The 25,542-nt window shown below is 36.7% G+C and overlaps 1 protein-coding gene across 2 annotated transcripts in view; it reads left to right on the top strand.

Moving 5' to 3' along the window:
• Positions 1–25,542, top strand: part of LMBR1 (limb development membrane protein 1) — a 78,008-nt gene that overhangs the window by 48,862 nt on the left and 3,604 nt on the right. For both annotated transcript variants that reach the window (XM_072412597.1, XM_072412598.1), the window contains exons 10-16: positions 9,656–9,736; positions 10,911–10,987; positions 11,074–11,151; positions 14,824–14,897; positions 16,579–16,669; positions 22,436–22,502; positions 25,319–25,480. In XM_072412597.1, coding sequence (XP_072268698.1) covers positions 9,656–9,736; positions 10,911–10,987; positions 11,074–11,151; positions 14,824–14,897; positions 16,579–16,669; positions 22,436–22,502; positions 25,319–25,480 — 630 coding nt within the window. The remainder of the gene's footprint in view (positions 1–9,655; positions 9,737–10,910; positions 10,988–11,073; positions 11,152–14,823; positions 14,898–16,578; positions 16,670–22,435; positions 22,503–25,318; positions 25,481–25,542) is intronic.

Here is a 25,542-nt window from a genome sequence, read left to right as displayed (position 1 = left end):
TATATCTGAATGCTTAAAAAATATATATCATCTGTTACAGCTAACCAGTCCTTAGATGCAGTGACTGCATTAGTTGACCAGGCTTTTTTGTGTATCCTTACCTAGTGATCTCGCAAATAATACAAACGTATTGTCTCTGAGTGAATCTATTGAGGTAGCATAGTTGTCAACAAGGTTAGACATTTAACAATTCAAGAATGAAAACTAATTTAGCCCCAACTTCTAAGGACTGATTCCTTCAACCCATACCCCAACAGAAGAACAAATATTTATTATGCTGAAGCTATAGTAACGTAATACAGATAATATTTTTAATTCAGTTATTATTTTGCACACCCTTGCAAAGTAAATTTTGTCATAAATGTGCAATAATAATTAAATGTAATGCATCAAGGCACAGGAGAAACTGTATTGGATGCTGTAATGGATGCTTTATGTATATTGTGGTTCCCACATTTAAAAAAGGACCTTCTTTTCAAATATAAAATTTATGAATCCATTTCAAGTTTGTTCCTATTTACATCTTTACGTTTAGGTATTTTAAAACATGTTTAACTGCAGTGCACAATAACACAAAACTTCAGTGTATTGCAGTGCTATTTATTTTGAATAGTACTCCATTAAGCTACTCTGCAATTAACATGATATAAAAGGTAAAATTGAAATTTGTTGTAGTAAATAGAAGGACTTAATTTGACCTATGTGTACGGACTCTAAAATATTTAAAATTTAGCATTGCCATCCTTTTTTTTTTTTTTTTTCCTTTTTCTTCATTACAGCATACCATTTTCATACACTTTATAGTCTCAAGATTGTAAAGGACTACAAATGCACTTTATTTTTTACAATAGTCCTTTCTAATACAGTACTATGTTTCCTCTTCACCACTAAGGTCCTTTACTACACCAGCTCTACTTGTTTTTTGTGTGTTTGCACAATTGTGACATTTTAATGAAGACACAACCGGTGACCTGGAACACATGTTCTCCATCTTGTAATCTTTCTTGTTGTCCGGTATGTTGCTAGCGTTTCTGGCCTCTGTTTGACATATTTCACATAGTTTGTTCCCATTCTGTGCAGTTGAATGTTCAGAGAAGTGACAGCTGATGATTGACACACAATAGGCTTCCATTAATCTGGGGTCACTTATAAATAAGTCTTGTTTATTTGTATACCAAATTTGTGTGGTTCTTTTTTCCAACTGAAGAAAACAGGTTTAAATATTTGTTATCTAAATTGGTCAATTTTAAAATAATCTTCCACTCTAAAGGAAAATGAGAGCCCTGCATCTTAGACCTCTCAGTGCAGAGGCAAGGAAGAGTTTTTCAGCCTCCTATAATCAATGACAGGGCTCTTCACATGATCAGAATATAATACAACTCTCTTTATAGACGTGTGAAAAGGAAAACTGCTTCAACTGACCATAACCAATATTAGAATCTGTGTACTTTTATCTCCCAATCAGATGTTTTATTCTCCAGGTAATAGTAAATGTTTATCTGCTACATGTATTTATGGTTGGAGTCAATCTTAGGTGGCCTGTCACAATACTATGTGATTGGTCACTACTGGCAACAAATTAATTTACTATACACTGATTACCCGTCAGAAATTTACTGATTTACTGATTACCCACTAGAAATTCCATACACATGCTGCAGTGCAGTTTAATATGTTTGCATTTGTTTCTAAACAAACATCCCAGGAAAATGCACAAAATTGCAAACATGTTTTCAGTCCTGATGCCAATTTACAACATAAGCATATTGCTCTGCAATTCATGCACTTGAATACACAGAGGGTTTTAGATAAACTTCTCAACACTTCAAAAATGAGTGTAAAATCTAGGGGAATCCGACAATCACTGAAACTTTCCATGATGGAGAATCTTCCAGGCCCATGTGTTTCAATGGCATCGGTTGATTTTCCACCAAGGAATGTCGAGTCAATGCTTTATAAATAGACCCCATAGAATATCTGTACATGTGTGCTGGGATGTAATTGATGTTGAATGTTAATTGCAATGACGTATGTCATATCCTTAGTTGTAACCTTCCTGCTGTGCCAGGTATTTCTTGCTTGAAGAGTGTTCAATCTGGATAACCTCAGGAAACAAAAACAAGAGTGTGATGACAAGTCCTGTTCTTGTGATATCATCTAGGTAACTTGTCCTTTCACCAGCTAAAAACATTTAATTCAGAAGGTTAAAGTCAAGGGAACTAATGGTGTTCTGTACGGAAGAGCTTTCATCACTGTGAAACAGGTGAATTGAAGTAGAAAGTGGAAGAAACCAAGCGGTTCATTGAAATGATTATCCACTTTCCAAGCCTTGCTGCGTGAGTGGCATTGAGCAACGAAGATGGAATTCAGCAGTTCACTTTGTATTAGATTGTCCGCTGGTGCAGTCACAGTCCTGCATTGTTCATTGCGGATTCCAGTTTTTGCTGAGTGGAACACTATTGACCGAGTATTAAATCTTTCTCTTTGCTCATGTAATTGATGTTGTAGCTTCTCATTATTTAGCTGAATGGTGTGAGACATTATTTGTTAAGCTTCTTAACCACAAAGTAATTTTTGGACTTTTTGTAGACATTCATATCTTGAAATTTTACCAAGATTTTTCCTTCTGCTACAATGAGTTGCTCATTAAACCTGGTCTAAACTCCAATCCTTAAAAGCACATATAAACCTAAAATTGTATGTCCATTTATATTTTTTTTAACGTAGATTCTAATCAACACCCTCTAACTAAATGTATCTGTTTTATTGCTATTGGGGGCTGCACTGAAGAGAAGAGGATTCCCCTTACTTCCTGTCAAGCTGCCAAATTTTTATTAGAAAGGAATTTAGAGGAACTAACCAGATCCAGGAATGGCAGAAATAAAACTTTTGAAATATGCAGATTTCACTAAATGAGTAGTGGGTGATCCTACCATGAAGGTTCTGGTTTATTCATTCTCTTTTTATGAATTGCCAACTGTCTCACAATTGTTCTGTGTTGTTAGTCAGATGCACCCATAGTACAAGTGGTTGTTTAAAAATACATGTATAGGAATGATCCACCTTTGTTCTCATTAGGAAGCTGGCATTAAACCATTGGTGCAGTGCATATAGACAGGAAGTGGCTCTAACGTAAGTAGTTATTACATTTTTTTTTTTTTTTTTTTTTGTGGCATTTTCTTTTAAAACATAATGTTGGAGTCACTAATATGTTTTTTCTACTTCACATCCTGCTGCCCAGCAAAATAGGATGCATTCTTCCCACTGACTCCTACACTAGTGTACTGTGAGCTGTGGATATAGTAATTATGGAACAGGTTCCCGAATACCTGAAAGGTATTGTAAAGGTTCCTTCGTGTTAAAAAGGTCATAATGGCTGATATAGACGGTAAAGATAAATGCTTTCAACTGACCGCTAAGCTGGTATTGCTGAAGAATATATGGGGTTCTTACTCTTCAACTACCTCCTAGTGAGTTGATCCCCAGCATCTCCAGCCCTGTGCCTGTGCTGTCCTTTATTTGTTTTTTTTTACTTTTACTTTTTACTTTGTTTTAGGTTTTAGCCCACTGAAGTTTGATGAAAGATGATTTGTTATGTGTTAATTGCAGGATGAACTCCTCATTTTATACTACCCTTGACTCAGATTCCTTTAATTTAAACATTCTGATGTATGCTAATGTTCCATGTTGATTAAAACACAACATAAACTGCATTTATTCACTGCCAAAGCTCAGCCATTTAAAGCTATTTGAAGACAGGGTCTGCTTTTGAGAATAAGAACTCCTGGCCAGGAAGCTGACACTACCATATAATGTTATTTCCAGCATGTAAAGTTTATGCCTAAATTTTAAACTAACAACACTAAATGAAAACAAAGTTTTTTATTTATGATTTTATTAAGAGCCTATACATTTCAAAGTACTCGCAGTACCCTAAACCAACATCATTTATATAAAAATAGAGTGCATCCCAGTGTGTAAAGCATGCATGCGGTGATAAACAACATCTCTTCTTTCCCACAACACTCTGTGTGCAGGGGACTTAAATATGAAAAAAGTAACTCACTGTATAACCCTGAATAAATTTTATCAACACTAAGCAAAAATTTCATAATATTATTAAAGGAATATTTTTCATCAGCCAAATATAATCCATATTACAAAGATGTATAAATGTTAGGCTGCATTATAGCTCCGATGATTTTATACTTTGACTTTATACTAGTGACAACTCTTCAGTGGGCCTAATAATTACAGTGGTGAACTACTTTATCATGACTGTTCTCTGTGAAATAGGACATTTTTACATACTGCATATTTCCAGAACAATTTACATTTAATAGGAGTCAATACTTTTTTTTTGCCAACTCCAGACACCCCAAACTTGCTCTGGTTACTTGCACTTTAGTCAGTTGTTCAGGTTGACATGGCCTGGTAATTGCAGTTGTTTAAGTGTGCTTCTAAATAAGATGTCATTCTTGAAAGTGGGAGATACACCAATTGCTTTTTTCAAGAATTCTATTTGGGTTTTATAAGGAGAATGGCAAACAGGTTTCTAACTGTAGAATGATGCAAGTTCCCAGTGGAATGTCTAGACTTCTGAATATCATTTTATATGTATGAGAAATTAGCTTCCTATAAAGGTATAGGTGCAGTAATCACCCTTAATCCAATTTTCTCACTACAAAGCTATAAGGTCTCTAAGCTTGCATATTAGCACTTTGTTCTGAATTCACTGAAGGATTAGTGTCTGTCTCTTACTTGGTGCTCTGGAAAGCTTGCCAGTCCCTTTATCAGCAGACGTTTTAATCAAAGCAACATGCTGCTATCACTCTGGCACTCACATGCTAATGGGAGTAGAAATTTGGGCTGCTGAAGTTTTATCTTTTCTTTTTTTGTTTTTCTCTAATACGTACAAGTTATAGATTAGCAGTTTGCTTTGTTATGAAGAATAAAATGGAATACACATAGTTTTCTTTGTCCATCAAAAGTGGAGCGAAGTTGTAAAAATGTAGGACTTTTAAGGCATTGTCTCCAAAAATATCCATCTAATAAATTAATTACTAAAAAAATAGCATGTTTATTGAGGACACAATGTAAAAAAACAATGCCTCCATAACAACATAATATTCAATAGTGATATTCAGATTTTACAAATGTAAAGATAACATCATAAACCAATGCATATCTCCCTCCTAATGTTTGTTGCTTCCACAGCTCTTAGATTGTAAGCTCTTTGGGCCAGGGTCCTTTCCTCCGCCTATGTCACTGTCTGTATCTCTCTGTCATTTGCAACCCCTATATAATGTACAGCGCTGCATAATATGTCGGCGCTATATACATAGTGTTTAATAATAATAATTGTAATAATAATATTCTTTTCAACAAGTTTGACTTGAATTTAAATGCGTTTTACAGCAGATACATTTTGCTTCTTGTTATTGAAAGAAAATTGTATAGAGACAAAAGTGGCAATATTCATGGATAATCCATGTTCACTTGATCAGGCAGTATTCTCTCAGTCATTGATTTTCAATACGTTACTATTGTTTTAGTTATTTTTACTGGTATTTTTATTTAAGATTTTGTTGGACTCTATTGTTACCATTTTGGTGACATGGATGCTTGCGCTGCTTCCCTTCTCATTACAGGCACCCTTTCCTTTGTGAATTAATGCCTACAGATTATTTATTATTTGTTCCTATGCAATGTTCTTTTAATTACTTAAAGAAACTGAATGTATTTTCTGCTAAATGCGTTGAGTTTGTCAAACTTTTTTTTAGAAGAATAGGTTTATGATAGAAGACGTGTGTATATATTAGAGAAATCTCTCAATATCCTAGATTATGGTGGAGGACATCCAATGAAAAGAAAATGTAGTTTTGAGACTGGAACATTCTGTCATAGAATTTTTGTAGATTTTAAAATGAGAAATTCCTATACCACTGGAATTCAGCAAGTAGATTAGGCAGGGAGAGACTGATAATATACCCATGGATAGAGAAAACAAAATTATAAATCATCCCCAAACTTAGAAACTTTGTATTTTCTTCTTAAGAGAGATATACTGGAAATGTTAGGGTTATGTCTGATATGATGTAGGAAGGGCTCCAGGGTCTAGATTTAGTATTTGAACGTGGCATTTTACTGTTAATTTTTTTTTGACCCTTGAACAAGAATTGATCATTTATTCAGTTTGTTCATCCCTCCAAATGTGTTTACATTTTTTGTTGGTTGATGGAGAGTTCAAGTAGAAATTCATTTTGTTTAAAGGTGTAAGTCTGGTGGGGTAAAGGTATTGCAAATAGAATGGCTACTCTGTGAATATTGCAGTCATTAATGGTGTAAATCCAAGGGATGGTCAGCTCTGCAGTAGTTAGAAACACACAGAATGTATGACATCTAGGACATTAGCAGCCTAAAGTCCACACCACTAGCAGCTTTGTCAAAGACAGAACATTCTGAAGTTTTAGTGGGAGTCTGGATCTACAGGTATTCCCAAAATGTGACAAATATTAACTTGGAGGAACTAGAAAAGACTGAAGGAATAGTATGGATAACTCTTCATCAAGCAGGAATTACTTCACAAAACAAAAGCTGAAGGTTTTGGAAAGTCTACATAGTCCCTTACATGAGAGTTATTAAATATCTTCAGTTTGACATTAAACATGCAGTTCATTCCATGCAAGATCACGTTAGAGTGTTTATGTTCTAGAAACATAGCATGACAAAAATTTGTAACCAACTGGCTTCCTAGATTGTAAGCTCTTCTGGGCAGGGTCCTCTCCTCGTGTGTCACTGTCTGTATCTGTTTGTCATTTGCAAACCTTATTTAATGTACAGCGCTCCATAATATGTTGGTACTTTATAAATCCTCTTTATTAATAATAATAATAAATACCAAACCACAAGAAATATTTATTGCTCTGATTTCAGCAGGACATGCAATATTCTATGCTGTTGTTTGCTTGTAAATTTGGCAGGTAGATAAAAGTTGTGTGTTACTTTTAGGTGCAATTTGTTCCTGCAGCACTTTTTGTTAACTTCTTTCACACTGAAAATTTTAATTTAAAATGATATGAAATGAAGAGGTTTCTTTTGACTGACACTCAAACTTTTACATTTGTATTTCTTGCAAATGTGGTTAAAAACTTGAATCCTTCTTTTAAGTTTTCTGAAAATGATTCCAACTCAGTGCTGTAAAACATCAGGAATGTTGGTGCTTATCTCGTACACAAACAAATCCCTGACACTTTGCCTTTTGATTAACCCCGACACATTCCTTAATATCTAATTACACCCAAATTATACATAGGAAGTTTCACAAGAGTTGTGTAGCAAAATGTATAATTATGTGCCATCCTGCCCTGCATCCAGAACTTGGCTTTCAGGTCACTAGCACACAATTAAGCATTTTGATTTGTCAATACAACTCCCCCCAAAAAAAAGATTGGAGAGGGGAGCCTTCCAGCATCTTAAATTTCACATACAGCATCAGGTTCTCAATGAAAAGAATAAAGCACTGCTTTTTATAATAAATTAAAAAAAAATGCCCACAGCTATTAGTTTTCCAAAATCCACAGAGACGGGTGGGGCAGGATCAAAAATCTGTACTTGATCAAAGTTATTGGGTTAGACGGTATCTTTGCAAACTTAACAAAGATGAAAGGTGCTGTTTTTATTGCATGCTAGTAACAGTGTAATTTCAAACTAATTGGTATAGAGATGCCAATCACCTGCAGGGAATGCAAATAGATACTCTTACAATTTCCTTTGAGGTACTAAAACCCAGTGTTGGGACTGGAAGAAAAACAGAATAATACAGTTAAATTGACCTTAAATGAGCTGCTTTGTGGTTTGCACAGAGAATCCATCACTTTATAGAACTAGTCTATACAAGTCTTGTCTACCATCTTGATCTGTTGGCTAGACTATTATGACATAGAGCAGTAGGCACTTCTTTGATTCACAAAGCAGCTCTGGTACACCTGTGCCAATATGGGCACCAATAACATTTAACTTTCTTTGGGGAAAAATAAAAATATGAACTATAAATAAAACAAAATATTAGTGTTTTTCAGACTTTACCATAAAATGTTTCATCTTTACACTCCTTTCAGCGTCACAGTGCCACCTGTGTATATATGTGTGTACTACGTCACCACCTGCTACAACCTAGTGTAATGACACAGAAAACTCACTTCCAATAATACATTAATCCCTGGTCAAAAACTTCAATTCACACAACTGACGGCTCAAGGTGAAGAGACCATTATTTTCAGAGTCCAGTGAGATCTGAAAATCAAAGTCATGTGATTGAAAAGAAAAATCCTTATACCTGCAAGAATATTTTTTACCATTGTTTGTTTGTTGAGTCTCTAGTCTTTATTTTGTTTTTTTCCCCTTTAAGGCCACTCAAGTATTTTCCTTTTTTTTAATCCTAAGTAGGTGGCCACATTTTACAAGATTTTGGAATCTTATCTTTATGTATCACTTCATCACTCTGTGAACATTAGTGGCTGCATGCTAGAATTAGGCACAGTGGAGTTACAATATATATAGTTTTTGAGTTTTGAGAAAAATCCAAGGAAAAGTTTTCACAGTAGCCAAAATTAATTGAATACATCTTTAATGCCTACCTGATTTAAAACATTCAGTGCAGCCAAATGTGGCAGACATATTGCAGTTCTTCTGGTACGAATTTGCTTGTTAAATAATTCAAAGCTGGTAATCCCTCTGTGACAACAGTAACACCAGAAACAAGCATAAAAGCCAGGTGCATAATAAGTCAGCATAACTTTTCAAGCCAATCCATAGGTAGGTTTGGCAGGAGCTTAACATTATACATTATATATAGTAAAATTATACTAAATGCTAATAAGATTTAGCAGTTTCATGACTGCAGCTACACCAGGGTACGAGTGAAATTGGATGCATTTACTGCTGTAGTAGTCTTACTTTTGCTGAGATATTTTCTAACATTCATTTCTTTCACAAATTGATGCACCTACTTGTAGATTTTATTTAATCAGTGAGATTACTTAGTTGATAACAAAGGCGGACTATCTAATTTGGAAATCTATTTCAGAAAAGACTAATAGCAATTTCTTCTGGACAGAGAAAGGTATGGCTCTGCTAAAATCTGTGCAATGTATAATTCAACTTGAGGGTTACTTCCAAAATAAAAACAAAATTTAATTTGTGGCTGGTAGCCCAATTACCCAAGCTGTTGGATGCTCCAAAAAATGACCCTTTGTTGGGCACCCCAGTTATGTGCAAAGCTGAAAATTTATTATTTGGGTAATAAATTCTTGTTTTGTGACTTTTGTCTGGCAGATGTGAGAACTAACCACTCTCATTATAAGACTTCTTTAGCAAACTATTGGGTTAAATGTGAAAGCAGTTACGTTAAGTAATTGTCTAGTTCCCTCAGACCAACAGATAGGTGGGTGAATCTGGTTACAAAAGCAAAACCACTGTAAAAGTGCAACTGTTGTGATATAGACTTTTTTTTTCCTGAGACTGTCACTGGCCATCAGGGAGCAGGAAAAAAATGGAAGATCCTGGGTTAAGACTGATGATGGCTAGGTAAAAGGAAGAACACTTTTATTTTAATGCGTTATGTATTTATGTATACATATTTTTGGTTCAACAGGAGGATTTTCTGCTGTAGATAATCATGCGAAGAAGATTGAGCATGACCTTATGAATGCCAAGAGCATGAAGTCTAAACTAGGTGGGTTGATCTCCACACTATAAATGTAACCCATGGTGTTCTGGTTAATGTTTAACCACAATCCAAGCACTTCAGGCCAGGGTCAGTCGCTTTATGTGCTCCACTAGTCCTAAAATTTTCTTGTTACCAGTATGTTAGCTGTTAAGGCCAACTAAAACCAAAATTAAAGATGGCAAATTCTCGCAGTACTCGCAGTATATTATTTAATGCAAATTAGAGGTATTATCTTTACAACTAAACTTTTCAAATTGGAAAAACCATTTATTAGCTGTACCTGCCCATAGCTGGTCATTTACCTGACCTTGTATGCCTTTTAGTTTCCTGTTACCAAATTGAGGTCTTACCATTGCTCAAGTTCTGCCCTTTCACGTGAGTTTTACTCAAATGCATGAATCCCGGGAAATATAATCTGGCATCTGTTCCTACTTCAGGTGTCACATGGTCACAGATGATTGATCCTCCTCCTACTCCTATGAGATGTAGTGAAATGTGCAAGCACATTTAACCCACAAAAAGTTATCCTGTCAGCAATTTGCTTCTATACACTTTTTTGATTTCACTTTTCAGCCTAATTGCTATTAGAACTGGCCTCTTTCAGTTCTGCTTAGCTCCTGATAAGGAGAAAGTCCAGCATTACTGGCTCAACAATCAGATGTTTTGTAAATGCTCAGGAAGAAATCGTATAAAAAAAAAAAAGTTACAATTCAATATACTGCGTGGGATGTATATAAATAAAAAGTTATGTCCAATAAGCAGTTGAAAGTCTCTCTATTAACATTCATAGGTTGACTCATTGGTCAATAATGGTTGATTTGTAAAATATATATAAAGATCTACATAGAGAAATTTCCATTTTTAATAGTCACATTGAAATTGGTAGTGGGATCCTTGTACTGTTGTATATATCATGTATGGAAGGCTGAATAGTGTCTTCTATATACAATGGTTCCCATGGGGAAACAATGTATTTTATGGATGTACAGCAACACTTGGTTTACCCACAGTTAGTTGTGTAGGTTAAATCTTGAACTGCAATGTCACCTTCTAGTGAAACCCATATCAAAGGCAGGAAGGTTGTAAAATGTCTGTTTTTCCTAGATGACGTAATGCAATGAAATTTTGTTGAGTGTTTATTTCATGCTTTCCCACTTTGCCTATGCTTTGTTTTTAAAAGAAAGACGCAAGAAAGCCTCTGTCTGGGAGAGAAACTTAATCTACCCGGCTGTAATGATACTGCTTCTCATCGCAACGGTAATGTTTTTAGCTTTTTGTTATAGGGATTGGTTATTAATTGAAAAAATGACTGTTTGCTGACTGTTCTCTATCAACTTTTTCAGTCCTTTTCAGTTATTCTGGTGTCCTGCAATATTTTGAGATTACTCGTGGACGAGACAGCAATGCCAAAAGGTTCAAAGGTACAATGGCACATATTTGATGTTATATTGATTTATAGATTATAGTTTATAGAGTTTTGATCTTATAGATTTTACTTTTTTGTTTTTTTGACAAGCACATTAGGAGCCCTTGGCTACGGGCAGATTTAACTCCTCTGACTTGGAAAGCTATCAATTGCAATGCATAACAAGCTTCTAGTAGGGAGCGTTTGTTGCCAAGCCCAGGATTTTAGTAGCTAGTTGTTTGAATAAAGTGTCTCCAGGTTTCATGGCTTCCAGGAGAAGAGCTGGTCTAGAGGTACTGGCTATACAATTTCGGTATGGGTATTTAACAACAGCAGACAAAAATGCTTAGTGTGATTAGTTGATATAGAAATTCTTTACCTCATGCATGCAGCCAGTATTTAAGGCTATCAAAAACTTGTGATGTAATACCATGCCGAGTGTTGCACTTAACCTTTTGCATTTAACCTTTCCATTTAATAAGAGGCCCTGATTACATATATTTACATATTCACCTTTACAAGCATTTAGTAATATGTTGGTTATTCTTTGCATTTCCTGGTGTGAAAGTTTGCTTAAGCATCAACATATGAATGGACATAGCTAGCAGTGTATCTCAACCAGGGTTCCCTGAACAATGATCAATTTGTGCCTGTCAGGTCAGTGTAAGTGGCATCATTGATCTTTTTGGCTATGTGGAAGGGTGACATTTTTACCAGCAATGTAAGAGGCATTCTTCTCGCTGACCACCACACTAATGTACTGTGACCTGTGGATACAATATTTATAGCATGGGTTCCCTGAAGACCTTATTTATTCCTAAATTGGTCTAAAAGGCTGAGCTACAACATGAGTCAATGGGAATTGAAGTGTAACGTCTTTGTTTTGCCCCTAATATGTGACGATTGAAAGTGAGCACTTTTGGCTTTACATACACTTTATGAATTGCAGAGACCCCTGAAATCTACTGTGTTCAAGGACCCTCGTCTTTAGATGTACTAAAAGGTTTTTAGTGAAAAATGAAATGTTTCATAAAATATTCATAGATGGAATTGAGTTTTGTTCCCTTGTAAAATAATCCTTAGAAAAAAAGTACCTCACTGGTTTTGCTTTTGTCAAAGCCTGCACAGGTGTAAAGAGCAGTTTAATGAAACAAGCTGTTGTCTGCCTTTCCATTTTTTGGCATAAGTGGTACATTCTCCTTTAGAACCTGTCCTAGATTTTTTGATGATGATACCTTGTACAATGGCTGTGGTGGATGTCTGCAAGCTACAGAACCTGGATGTAGGCCAAAGCTCTGATCCCATCGTGTGTAGGAATTGATTTATGCTAAACAAGAATCATTAGGCAATTCTTACAGCATAATAATGTGTCTGGTCTGTCTGGATGTACTGTTTTCATTTTTTTTTATATTTAGGCATGTCTTAACTTTTGTGTTATGTAAATATTAACCCCTTTATGATCAAAGGTTTTTTAAAATTATATATGATTCTAAGGAAACCAAATTGCAAGCAACCTGAAAAAGATGAACATGAGAAAGAAAAAGGAGCTGTTGCCTGGCCTGTGCATCTTTAACCCCCCCTAGCGGTAATCCCGAGTGTGACTTGGGGTGGATTTTCCATGCAAAAAGTAGTATTCCCGAGTCACACTCGGGGTCGCTTTTAAACTTAGCCGCAGAGTCGATCTCCGGGGTTTCCCGGTGACGTCGGTGTGGGCGGGAGGATCGGCAGGAAATTCAAATACTTTTGTATTGAATTCAATACATAGCTGTATTGAATACCTGTATTGAGTCCAATACAAAGAAATTTTCTTATAATATATTATATATATATATATATATATAATATACAAGCTACTGTACTGTTATATTACACGTTTAATTATTTTTTAAACAGATTTTTGTGTTTTTTTATTTAAAGTTTATTATTAAATTTTTTTAAATATTGGACATATTTCGGTGAGGTATGCCTAAGAATTATAGCCTACAATGTAAAATAAATCTCCATGCAAAAAAAAATGTAACACTTTTTGCATGGAAATTTGGACAGAATTAGAACACTAGGGGGGTTGAAGTCTGGTTTAGGATATTAGCAGTTGCAACGCTTATGTTTACGTTTCACTGAAAAATGTGCACTGCAGACATTTCTTTCTTAACATTCTTATATAAGCACCTTTAGAATCATAACCTATACATAAAACATAAGGCTCAACTCCAGGCAAATATATAGATACATATAGATTGGCTTTATCTGTAAAGACATTTCCAATTCTATTCAGCTAGTTTTGTGATCTAGGAACCTTTGCCAGATAGCATTTGCCTGGTCCTGGTCTTCCCAGTTTATTGTACTGCAGTTTAAAGGACTTCAACCTGTGATTGAGCAGTGACGCACCAGCAGTGATTTCTTGGTATTGTTTCTGTGCTCCTCCCTGTATGCATTTTCTAAACAGTAATTTGCAGTGTTTTCATACTTAACTGGCTCACAGTTTTGTCCCTTCTTCCATTCTATGAGTTTTATTGCAGGCTCATACTGAAACAGATTTACGTATTAATGTTAGTCTTATATAAATATATAATTACCTACTGTTTTACTACTGAACCTGGAATTCAGAGTTAACTTTTGTTTAAGTTTTGTTAAAAGAATTCCAACTGAATTGTATATATCCAAAATGTTGTTTATAAATAATAAATGGAATAAAAAACCCACTTTAAAAAATAAATGATCAGGCAGGTGTTTATTGCAGAAAGGAAAAGGCGATGTCCTTTCGGAATATTTGATCTTACCTTAATCACCACCCAGATATTCATGTGCAGTTCCGCATTTGTTACCAGGGATACCCGATAATCCCAGCTTCCCTCCCAAGTGTTGGGAACTAATAAATTCCTGTGCACCTGCACAGGAGTTACATCATCTCACCCAATCACAATGGTTGAAGATAGTCTCTAGTAAGAGAAGAAGGTAGAAGATGGATGCGCCCTGCGACACAACTGGAACAGGTGAGTATTGGGGTTTAGTTCCACTTTGACCTAATATTGACACATTAAACAGATGATCACAAAAAAAAAGCTTCCTCATACAGTATATTCAATATATTGTACTTCATTTGTATTTATTATGTTAATTCTAAAGATAAACATGTATTATAGGCAATTACAAGCTTTCCTTGAATGATCACTTCTACTACAGGCTACTGTTTTAAGCAAGTGTATAGCAAATGTATTCTTATTCAACCCTTAATAACACTAAATTAGCCCTAATCAGCCCTTAACTATTTTTTCACCTTCTGCCTTAAAATCTTATTTTCTCCTATTTCCTTTTTTTTTATATATTTTATTTATAGATTAAGCAGGCCTATACTGGAAATGTTAAAATTGCTGTTTTCCGTAAGGGGTAAAGGTATGAAAGCAGGGATGGTTCATATTCTGTCTAATATTTATTCAGCAGGAGGAGCTCTAGGCTTCTTTTATTTGTTTTCCAATTTTTTTAGTACCTGTTGTAAACAAAGCTGTTTGTTTAGATACCTGATTACAAGAAAATAAGGTAGTGTTCCACTTTTTTTTGATACAAATACTTCAGGAGTGCTCCTAAAGTTTAGAAGCAATATACATTAATGGTTTGACATATTTTTACTTGACGTATTTGTAGATTTGTCAGTCATATTTAGGTATAACTTTTGTTTTCTTTCTTTTAGAGCCCAGGTATTGGAAATGCTTCGTTGTTCACTTTTGGATTTGCTGGAGCTGTGTTAGAAATCATTTTAATTTTGTATCCTTGGAATATGGTCAATATATCCATAAAAAACAAATATTATTAGTGCTTTGCATATATGGCGAATACAGCAGAGGAGTATGAAATTATCTATTGGTGTTTTAATGTAATTTAAATGGAACCAGAAATGGTGGGAATATCTCAAGATTAGGGGATTAGGATTGGTAACTTAAAATAATATATGAAGGGGCTGCCATTGCTGATGCCTTTGACACAAGGACCAGGAACAGTCATGTCTTTAGGTCAAAATTCTTTATCTCTATACTTGTTTTAGGTCAAAGACCCTGAAAATACAATACAACAATAAAGTGTCAGTATGACAACTGGGGATAATTTACTAAGAAGAGGTTACATAAGGCAGCCCATATATTTTATTCATGACAGTGCCACTTGATGTAGAGAGCAACCCCTGATAACTTACCCTGTGAGTGTAAAACATTTTGGTGATGTCTACTTAGGGGGTTATGCTTTCCTAGTATCATTATTCATTAGTATCTGATGGGTTCTCAGTATCCTATTAGCCTACCAAATTGCTTGATACTAGGTGTCATTCAATCTGGAAGACTGAGAACATCTTACAGGATACTTTAGAGCAGCGGTCGCCAACCTTTCCAACCTCACGGACCACTAAATTCATAGTTTTAAACTCCGTGGACCATTAATATGATTTTTATTTAAAAGATATATACAATTGTAAAATAATGATCTTCCTAATGGTGCCTGACAAGGACTGTGGAGGCTCCAATTCATTGATTAGCTCACAGATAAGTGAAGTATTACTATTGTTACTATTATCATTGTTTGCTTTTTCACACTTATTATGGGTTTATTTCATTTGAATCTAAGACCAAACCAGAAATGATAGTTATCAAAGTCAAACTAATTGATGCCATTAAATATAACCGTTAAAGAAAATACACAGTTAAGGTCATACTTACCTTAAACAATACTGAAGCGTACAGCTTGGCAATGATTGCCTCATACAACTTAAGACTACACTGATGTCACTCTGCGACTCTCTTCCGTTTTTCCGTCTCTAGTACAGTTCGTGAATTTAGTGCAATATAAAGGTGAAAATTGTCATTCAGAATATAGAGAATTTATTAGAATATTATTTTTGTTTTATTATTAATACAAAATAAAAATTGCAAATGTCCAAATTTTTCTGTGGACCACCAAAATTTTCTGGTGGTCCACGGACCACTGGTTGGCAACCGCTGCTTCAGAGGACAGCACCATAGAGAAGGGGAGTAATACAGACTGCTTTTCTGTTTTTTCTCCTAAGGAGAATAGAGGTCATCAATATTGCAATACTTTTTTATTAGACCGGTTTTTCAATATATATGCCAATGCTGGTGAATACATAGTCAAGAGCTAGATGGTGATTTCAGAGCCATCGTGTAATTTAAGTTGCATACATTGGTATTTGCAAATGTTTGGAACAGAAACAGTTGATTGGGATATTCAAAAAAAAGAAAAGGTTTGTTATACCAGACCAAACTAATTTTAGATAATGGATGTGGTTGAATGAGTTTGGATTCAACAGTCACCTCAGGTGTTGTGCTCTTACTTTAGCATGTATAGAGCAAAAAATCAAATCTTTATCATCTCAATAAATAAATCATATCTATCGCAAAGAATCTTTTCCTTTACAAAGTTTCCTTTCCTTAATACACAGCTATCTGATGGTTTCTTCTGTTGTTGGCTTTTATAGCCTGCGCTTTTTTAGAACTTTCACTCCCAGGAAGGATGACACAACAATGACAAAGGTTAGATCACTGGCTGGTAACCTGTTATAGATGTATGTGTTATAGATTTATGTGATATGTAATATAGATTTATGTGTTCTTAAAGTTTAGTTAAAGTCACAGAAATATATGTAGTCAGGCAGACCTTCTATCAGAGTTTCAGAACAAGGGTTCCTCTAGAGCAGGGGTGTCAAACTCTGGCCTTCAACGTCCTTTTTTTTGGCCCCCAAAGGAATCCTAAATATAAACTGCAGCTGGCCCACTGCTGCATTGAAATAGCACCGTTACTACAATTCCCGGCATTACTCGCGTCTTTAGACCTGCGAGCTCTCTGCCTATGTGTGGCCCCACATTGGACGGTTTTATAGACGCAAGTAATGCCAGGAAATGTAGCTATTTCAGTGAAGAGGGAGTTCCAGCGGCGGGCCGCTCATAAGATTTAGCCTACCTCAATTTTTTCAATAAATTTCAAGGTTGGCCCGCGACTGTCTGTTTTTTTTTTTTGGCCCACTGTATATTTGAGTTGACACCCCTGCTTTAGAGGTTGCTAGGGGTTCATTGAGCAATGAGAATTTTGTGACTATGTAATAGGGATTCAGTAACTGATCCAGTATAAACTCCCATCTTCCTCTGCAATATAGGTCTGTGGGAGGATGCTTGTAAATAGGGGTGTGGCTGATAGTCAGCTTTGCCAGCATAGGGCACTGAAGGGGGAGGACAACTGCATTTCCAATTACAGAAAATGTGGCCCTATAAAATGTTAAAAGGTTGAAGCCTTATTTTGGCTTGGTTTAATGTACTTTACTGCAATACCTTTACATTTACTAACCTAAATTACTTCAAGCTTTGAGAACTTGACCTATCTTTCTCCCTATTTAATTTCCTAGTGGAACATATTAAAGAAAAAAAAATGGATTTTCTTATTCACTCAAGTGCTTTGCATATAACTTCACTGACAGACAAGCTAGTGTTCTATTCAATAGCCAGAACTGAAAACTAAGAAAGGCCAATCAAATCAAATTTCCCAGCACATTATGTAAAGATGACACACAGGAAAAAAAAGGGGATATGAACACATCGCAACCAAATAGATTAACCTTCAGGTGCAGTATGCATCCATGGGGAGAATAAAATAACACATAGCATATAGTAACCCATCTCTGAGTGATCAGGTGATAAACCTAGAAAACCAACAAATTTGACCAGTTTATGTATGGAGTACAAATTGACTGAGGGGATAAGTGCAACCATATAAAAAAAAAAAGCAAAATCATTTAACAGAGTCCATATTACATTATAATCCTACACAAATGTGGTACAAGTCCTTATAGTGTAATAATCAGCAAACATTTTTTATACTCATCTGCTTGGACTTCAGTCCTAAACCCCCTCGGTTGGGGCTGGAAGATGTGGTAGGTGTCCCGAAAACAAAACAAAGTCTCCTCAGCGTGAAGAATATAAACAAAACTGATCAGTGTCTCCAAGCAAAGGATATGAACGTCTCTCTTAGAAGTGGGCTGGTGTCCCAGGGATGAAGTTAAAAAAAATTAAGAAAATGCAACCATCCACAAGGAAAACAATAGTTTGGCAGAAGAGAGCATCAGGCCCACATCACAATTCAGAAGCAGATACTGAACAGCGCGGTCGCGAGGCAGGGGGTGCCAATGGCCTATATCTCAGTCTTAAAGAGCCTGTCGTGGATGATCTAGGAGGGCGTCCAAGGGGTTCCTCTGATAAATCCAGCCAGTTGGGGTTCGCCCTCAAAAACTCAAATTGAGCTGGGAGTTGTGCAGGAGTGTGCAGAGTGAAATTTGCATTCCGTGAGTTCACAATCAGATGAAAGGGGTGACTCCGTCTGTAGGATGCACCTTGAGCTGTAATGACATCTAGTAGAGGTCTCAACATGCGGCGCATACGAAGTGTGCGACCGGAAATGTCTGGATTTATATGTACCTGAGCCCAATCAAAATCAATGGGGCCCTTTTGCCAAGCCTTGCGGGCAATTTGATCCTTGACGCCAAAAAATTGGACTCTACAAAAAACATCCCTCAGGCGGTCAGCACCAGCTCTCTGCCTAGGGCCCACTCTATGTATTCTATCCAACTCAATATGTTCATCCACAGGGTGGTCTAGAATCATATTAGGTATGGTGTGCACAGTAGCCTGGAGGTCAACATGTGTCGTGGCCTCAGGGATACCTTTTAAGTTGCAGGTTGTTGCAGTGACTTCTGTTTTCTTGGTCATCAATTCTTAGAGAGAGTGTAGATAAAGCAGATTGTACTTGCATTTGAGATGACTCCAGAGCTGTAATCCTGGAAAAAGCCTGAGAGGATGAAGTTTCCAGAGTGACAACATTCACCTCCAGAGTCTGGATATGCTGCCTGAAGGAGTCAAGCTCTTTCTTCACAGTGCCCTCCATCTCCAATAAAATGGAGCAAAGCACTGAATTCACCAGGCAGGTGTGGCAGAAGTAGATCCGGTTGGCGAAGGCGCCATTAGACGCGGTGGTGAGGGAGGCAGGAGCAATCCTGTGTCCTGTAGTTGCTGAGCGGAAGGAGCAGGTGAGTGAGCACACTCTCCAGCCCCGGGTCACGAGATGGAAACAAGCACAGGAGCCGGTAATTACGATGGTGAGGGAGAGGAGGCAGGAGACAAGCCTGTGTCCTGCAGCTGCTGAGAGGAAGAAGCAGGTGAGGGAGCACACTCCTCAGCCTCGTTGCGTGAGGTGGAAGCATGCACAGGCGCCATCTTGTCCGTGGAAAAGACTCGCACTACCAGGCGGTTTTTTTGGTCCCTTAGATTTCCGGAACCTAGGCATCTGTGCCAGGGTGTAGAGTGGTCCATGTAGCCAGCTAAGTCTGGCAGTATCACCCTGGAAGCTGCGGAGGTCCTAATGCGTCCTCCTTACTCCTCCATTATATAGCTACGCCCCCTCCAATGGCCAGAACTGAATACAAAATGGAAACAGTTAGCCAAAAGTAGTTCTAACTTGTAGCCTTGGTCACTTTACACAGTATAAATGCTTGAGAGTAAAACTGTAAACATTTAGTACAAAAATGGGGAAGAAATAATATGATACTGTCTGCCACTCTCTAGATCCGTAATTCTCCACCAGGGTTCTGTGGAATCCTATGGTTCTTGCAAGGGTTGTTATTGCTAGGGGTTACTTGAGCATTGAACAATTTATGACTCTCAGGTCAATTTAACTGATATCAATGATCTTTTTGGCTGTCTGTAAGGTGATATTCTTCCCACTGGCCAGCAGTGACATTCTTCTTACTGACCACCACACTAACATACTGTAAGCTCTATATATAGTAATTACAGTGGGGGTTCCCCGAGAACACAAAGGTTAGTTCAAGGGGTTCTACAATGTTAAAAAGGTTGCCAAATACCTCTCCAGAGTCTAGTGCCTAATTACTGTTAAAGATATACACAAATGTCCTTAATAACATCTTGCCAATGGTAATTTGCAATATCCAAATTAGAGGAATATTTCGCACAGTAAAGGGGTATGAAAAATATTCAAGCTAATTTTATATACTTGAGAACAAACATACAATGCAAGCTTGTTACAGGTAAGTAACAAAAAAAAGCCAATCTGAGCTTTAGCCTTGAGTTGTCACCTAGGAAAGTACATTCCCCATATGGCTCATTTGCAGGGATTGCTCTTTGTTGGTAATCTGCGTAAACACAAACGGGAAGATACTCTAAATCCCCAATGAGTGGGAAAAAGGGATGTGAGCTGTGTTTAGTTTGGACACCGTCCATTCACTTGTTTGGGGGGAAAAAAAGGCCTGCAATTACTGGGCTTGTTAACCGGCCATAGAAACACAGTGAAAGAGAGTTTTCTTTCTTCCCAAAGCTCCGTATTGCTAATGAGTAACTCTGTGCAAACTGTACTTCACTCAGCCTGTTTGAAAACTGAAGAACTTCGGCTTCTTCATGGAATACAGTTATTCAAATTTAAATAATTAAAATAGGACTGAAGGGGGACCTTTTCAATGGCTTCTTACAAGTTAAAGCTAATTTGACTTAGCACAACCTGACACCAGCCTGAGAAGAATGAAACTGTTAAGTAATGCTTTGACACAAATGTATACATTTATTTTTGTTGGATATTCCCACAAGCTGGCTGGGGAGGTCAGTAACTAAGGAGCAAGCATTGTCTCTTTTAATTGCCCATATGACGCTTTTTGCTCTTGTGTCTGGAAATGTCTTAAACAAGTGTTCTCTGGCTCCGATGAAAGTAAAATTCATGAGAAGAAATCTAGTTAGAAAACCTTTACTCAACAGGAGTACAAGAGAAGAAAATAACCATTTGCAGTGCCAATAAAAACTAAGCCACGGCACACGTGTGCCATATTTGTCAAAGGGTTCTGGGTTCGTTCACTAAGTATTACACTGTCATCCTCCAACTAATACGAATGTTTGGGGTGCTTCATGACTGAGATATTGTCATGTACAGTATTTTTAAACCGCCTATTTTGTCATGGTTTTTTTGTCTAAAAAATGTCCTGCACTCCACGGTTTTAGGAAAGCTGATAGCAGTTTCATGCCATATGTATTTGTCATTGCTAAAGTCTTCTGTCATATTGTGTTCATGGAAGGAAAAAGACCAACATAACTAATATTTAACATAGAAAAAAAGCATTGTTTGGAACAACACTGGAAAAAAAAATGCACCGTGCAACTTAGAGCAAGACTGTACTTTAACATTAATTTGCAATAAAATATTTTACCCTGTATGTAAAAGTGGTAAAAAGTAAAGGTAATTACCGGCTAAAAGGCGATCTGTTATAAGTGCTATAAGCTTAGAATAACAGCTTTCTAGAGGCTCGGATAGAAACCTTAATAAGAGATCAGATTAGAAAACACACATCAATTTAAGCTGACTATACACTGGTAACTATTTTATTAGATTATTGTTACAAAAATCTATTCTTGGTCCTTCCCATCAAAATTTGATCAGCCTATCAATTTGACATTGAAATGGGAAAAATCTGCTACTGGTACGGTACGATCAACCTGGGTGAAAGTACAGGCTTAGAATGAGGTGCTTCTGTATGCAAAAATGAGGATGAGATGATGAATGGCAAGCATGGATTTGTAGTAAACTACTGAGTGAAAACAATGGTTTACAGCCCATTGTTTGTTGTTTATTATTGTTGTGACCAATGAAAACGGTCTGTAGGCCATTTGCTATGGGAAGCATCAGTCACAAGCCTTTAATTGAATTTTGAACAGCTACACTAGGTTCTTATTATTCAGCCGTGCAGAATGCCTTCTCATTTTATCTACAAGTATATTGGAGACATTTTGATACCCAGTGAACAGGCTATACTGACATGCTGGGTGAGGAATTAATATGTTGCTGAACAAAGCAAGAGAAAAAAGGAATAGAAGTAATGCAGATATATACATTTGCATCCAAACTACTTTCCACGCTGGACCAAACCTTTATGCTAGAATTTCCCATTAACAGAAAATAGGAAAAGTCATTCCACTATTTAGATTTTTAGCTAACTGCCAATGATTTCATGGACCCTTTTTTACCAGTGACATAAAGGGATCTTTCCTGTATGGTACCACTGCAAGCATCAGTGCCTTAATCTCTATCAATAGACTGCAGGTGTTTGTATGAGGGATGGTGTGGTATATGTCCCCATCAACAGACACACAAGTATACATTTTTCTTTGAATCATGTAGATAGATATTTGCTAACCTACACAGCAATTCAGTTTATTTTATGACAATAATTAAAATGCATCTGTTTCCTGCTGCAGATCATCGGTAACTGCGTCTCTATTCTGGTGCTCAGCTCGGCTTTACCGGTCATGTCAAGAACATTAGGTATGTCTTTTTATTGTCTTTAAATGGTCCCGTGAACAAAACATCTTATTAAAACTCTGAAGAGTGCTTGACCAAAGGGTTTCTTGCTATCTTAAGGGCGACAAAACTCATTTGCAGTACTGTATTCATAAATGAGCAGTGTTGCCCACCTCCATATAGTAGCGGGTGGTTGGATATATTGTAATTCATCCAATGAAGAAATGGCACTTGTTGGAATTATGTATTTATATCTTCTGGTAACATTTTCTGAAGATTTATGGTATCTGGAGGAGTAGTCTCACAAGGTTTATGTTACTTTTTGTATATTCAGTTTCCATTTCCTCTCTCATTTTAATCGTCTTAACATATTGGATTAACTTGGCTGTTTCTACCCAGGAAAAAAAAAAGTATAAATGTGTATGTAAACAGTTATTAAAAAAATACTGTGGGAACTAACAAATAGCTTTTGTGTCACTTAAGCCGTGTTCGCCGTTTCCATGTTTCCAAAGCTGATTTTGTGTTCTCTATAATACGAGATTGTTGGTAACAGTTGGTAGTAATGTACACTGGTTATTGAGAGGAAGGGTGCTTGCTGGGTACAATTGTTGTTACAAAGAAAACAAATTAATGGCAAAGCCCACCTCCCCCGCCCCAAATCTTACAAATGACATTCCTGAATAGTTTGCCATAGAGATAAATAAAAGAATAAGATAGAAGGTAAAAGAAGGATGGTACAATTAGAGCAGCACTAACAAATGCACAGACACAGCTGTCCAAACAGGATTAATAGACTGCATTAGGGTACAGTGAGTCATGTGGTGCTTTGCAAAATATCAACATGCATTGCATTACATGTTATGCCTAGTGCTTTTCAATACATGAAAGGGAATAAATACGTTAAACAGATTCATGGTCTTCTCACAGTATTAAAAAAAAAAAAAAGAAACTTTTCCCCTTCCCTAAATCAAAGAGAAGCTGGACAGACCATGATGGGAAAGGCAAACTGGAAGAATAGAACAAGCAATCCAGCAATTCACATCTGATTTTCAATTCCCTATTCAGGAATGATGACACTTCAGCTCCTTGAGTACTTGATGTGTCTGTGTGCAGCTTTAGCCTTCCCTAGTGGTTGTTTGATATTAGAAGACACCACATCAGACTGTCAGGTTTTGGGTGAAGGCTGCATGTTGACCTCTCCTTTTAAAAGTGGTAGTGCCAAAACTGAACTCCTGCATTTTGGTTTTGGGTTACTGACCTGGAATGTGCATACATAATTTTGACTACTAATTGCATACCTATCAGTGATTCAGAAACGAAAGAGTTCAGTGGGTTGGAAATACAGCCAGTCAAATAGCATTTCTGGAGGAAGGTCTGCAATGGCAATGCCTGTTTCTTTTCTTACAGACTTGCTTTAAAATATATGTAATGCTGTGTCATGTGTTGAAGTCTAACTATAGCAATAGCCTATGAGACTCAGTAAAAATCAGTAAAAGTTTTATACATAATTTGCATGGATACCATTCGTTCTCTTAGTTATTCATCCATGGAAAAATAGCTGGTGATCTTGCCTTGTTGCAGGATTTACTCATAGTGAATTCACCTGTCCTGAAAAAAAACAGAGAGAAGGTTTATTATTATTGTTAGCACTGATAACCCTCACTTCCATGAGCATGTATCCACTATTGCTGGTTAGAGGAACTTAGTAATGCACCCTGTGTTGCTTCCTCTAGACACAAAGCACCCTCTTTAACCCCAACTGAATGCCTTAAAGTAAAGTCATTATATTAAAAGGAGGAGGTGAATTGTGAGTTTTCATGGGACCTGAACATTGGAATCTGAATGCCGAAAAAGAAAACAAGTTCTGCTCACAAGACCCAGAATCACACACGAGAAAGAAACTTGCTGCACATTAAACTATTTTAAAGTAGATAATGGAATTTAGTGCACCGTATTCAATACAACAAGGAGCTGCTTCCAGGAAACAACTTCTGATGCATTTCACAGCAAGATGGGGTTAGTCGTAGAAAATATATGCACTCATACTCAGCATTTTGTGCATTGTATTGTTTTACTATGGCAGCTGGAATACTATAGTGGAGCAGAGCATAACCACATGAATTATTAAACTAGACCTAACTAATGTACAGTGCTGAGAGGTGCCCTGTGAATAGAACATTTGGGTTTACTCTTCTAAATTCACACAGTGCTAAAAGTTGTCTGTAGTGAAAGCAACCAACCGAAGAAAATGTACCTGGCTCAAAATTCACAGAGGTTTGAGGGACCAGAGGAACTATACTGCTCTGGTCTGACCTACTTTAAGGTTTGTTAAATTTAAAAAGACTCAGAATTGCCTCTTCAGCTTCCTTCTTCTCTTCCTAGTTGTGATTTTTGGCCATCATGATTGGCTAGGCTGCCATGTCGTAACTGCTGCACAGATTACAGGAGTTCTTTGAGTCTTGGGAAGTGTGCAGGGAATACCGGGATTTCCTGGTTTCCTTGCAAGCAGCAGTGAGCTGCGAGTTCACTTTTCACTACAGTGATCAGGCAAGTAAGAATGACTATTGCAGAAGGGAAATCGCCTTTCTCTTTTTGCAATAATGCCCTGCCTGATTCAGAATTACTTACTCAGCTCCACTTTTAGTAACACTACAAGTACATTTAAAAGTTTTTTTTAAATTATTTCTTTACAGTTCCATTTTTTACATACAGCCGAGTTTCTCCTATGTTTTTTCAGCTATTGCACACAAGTTATTGTAATCCTAACCCATTAACGTGATATACTTCTTACCACTGCTAGAGCATCAATAACCATGCATTCCCCTTATTCTTTCTTCTAGGAATCACAAGATTTGATCTCTTAGGTGATTTTGGACGATTTAACTGGTTGGGAAACTTCTATATTGTTGTTACATATAATTTTATATTTGCTGTCGTGACAACGTTGTGTTTAGTAAGAAAGTTCACCTCAGCTGTTCGGGAGGAGCTTTTAAAAGCAATAGGTATGTACACGTAATGGTTACTAATAAGCATTCAAATAGTTTAGCAGAGTTGTTTTTTTTAT

This window comes from Pyxicephalus adspersus, chromosome 5 (assembly GCF_032062135.1).
Source record: "Pyxicephalus adspersus chromosome 5, UCB_Pads_2.0, whole genome shotgun sequence".
Lineage (NCBI taxonomy): Eukaryota > Metazoa > Chordata > Amphibia > Anura > Pyxicephalidae > Pyxicephalus > Pyxicephalus adspersus.
Note: the sequence above shows the minus strand (reverse complement) of the source record. Positions and strands in the feature narration are given on the sequence as shown.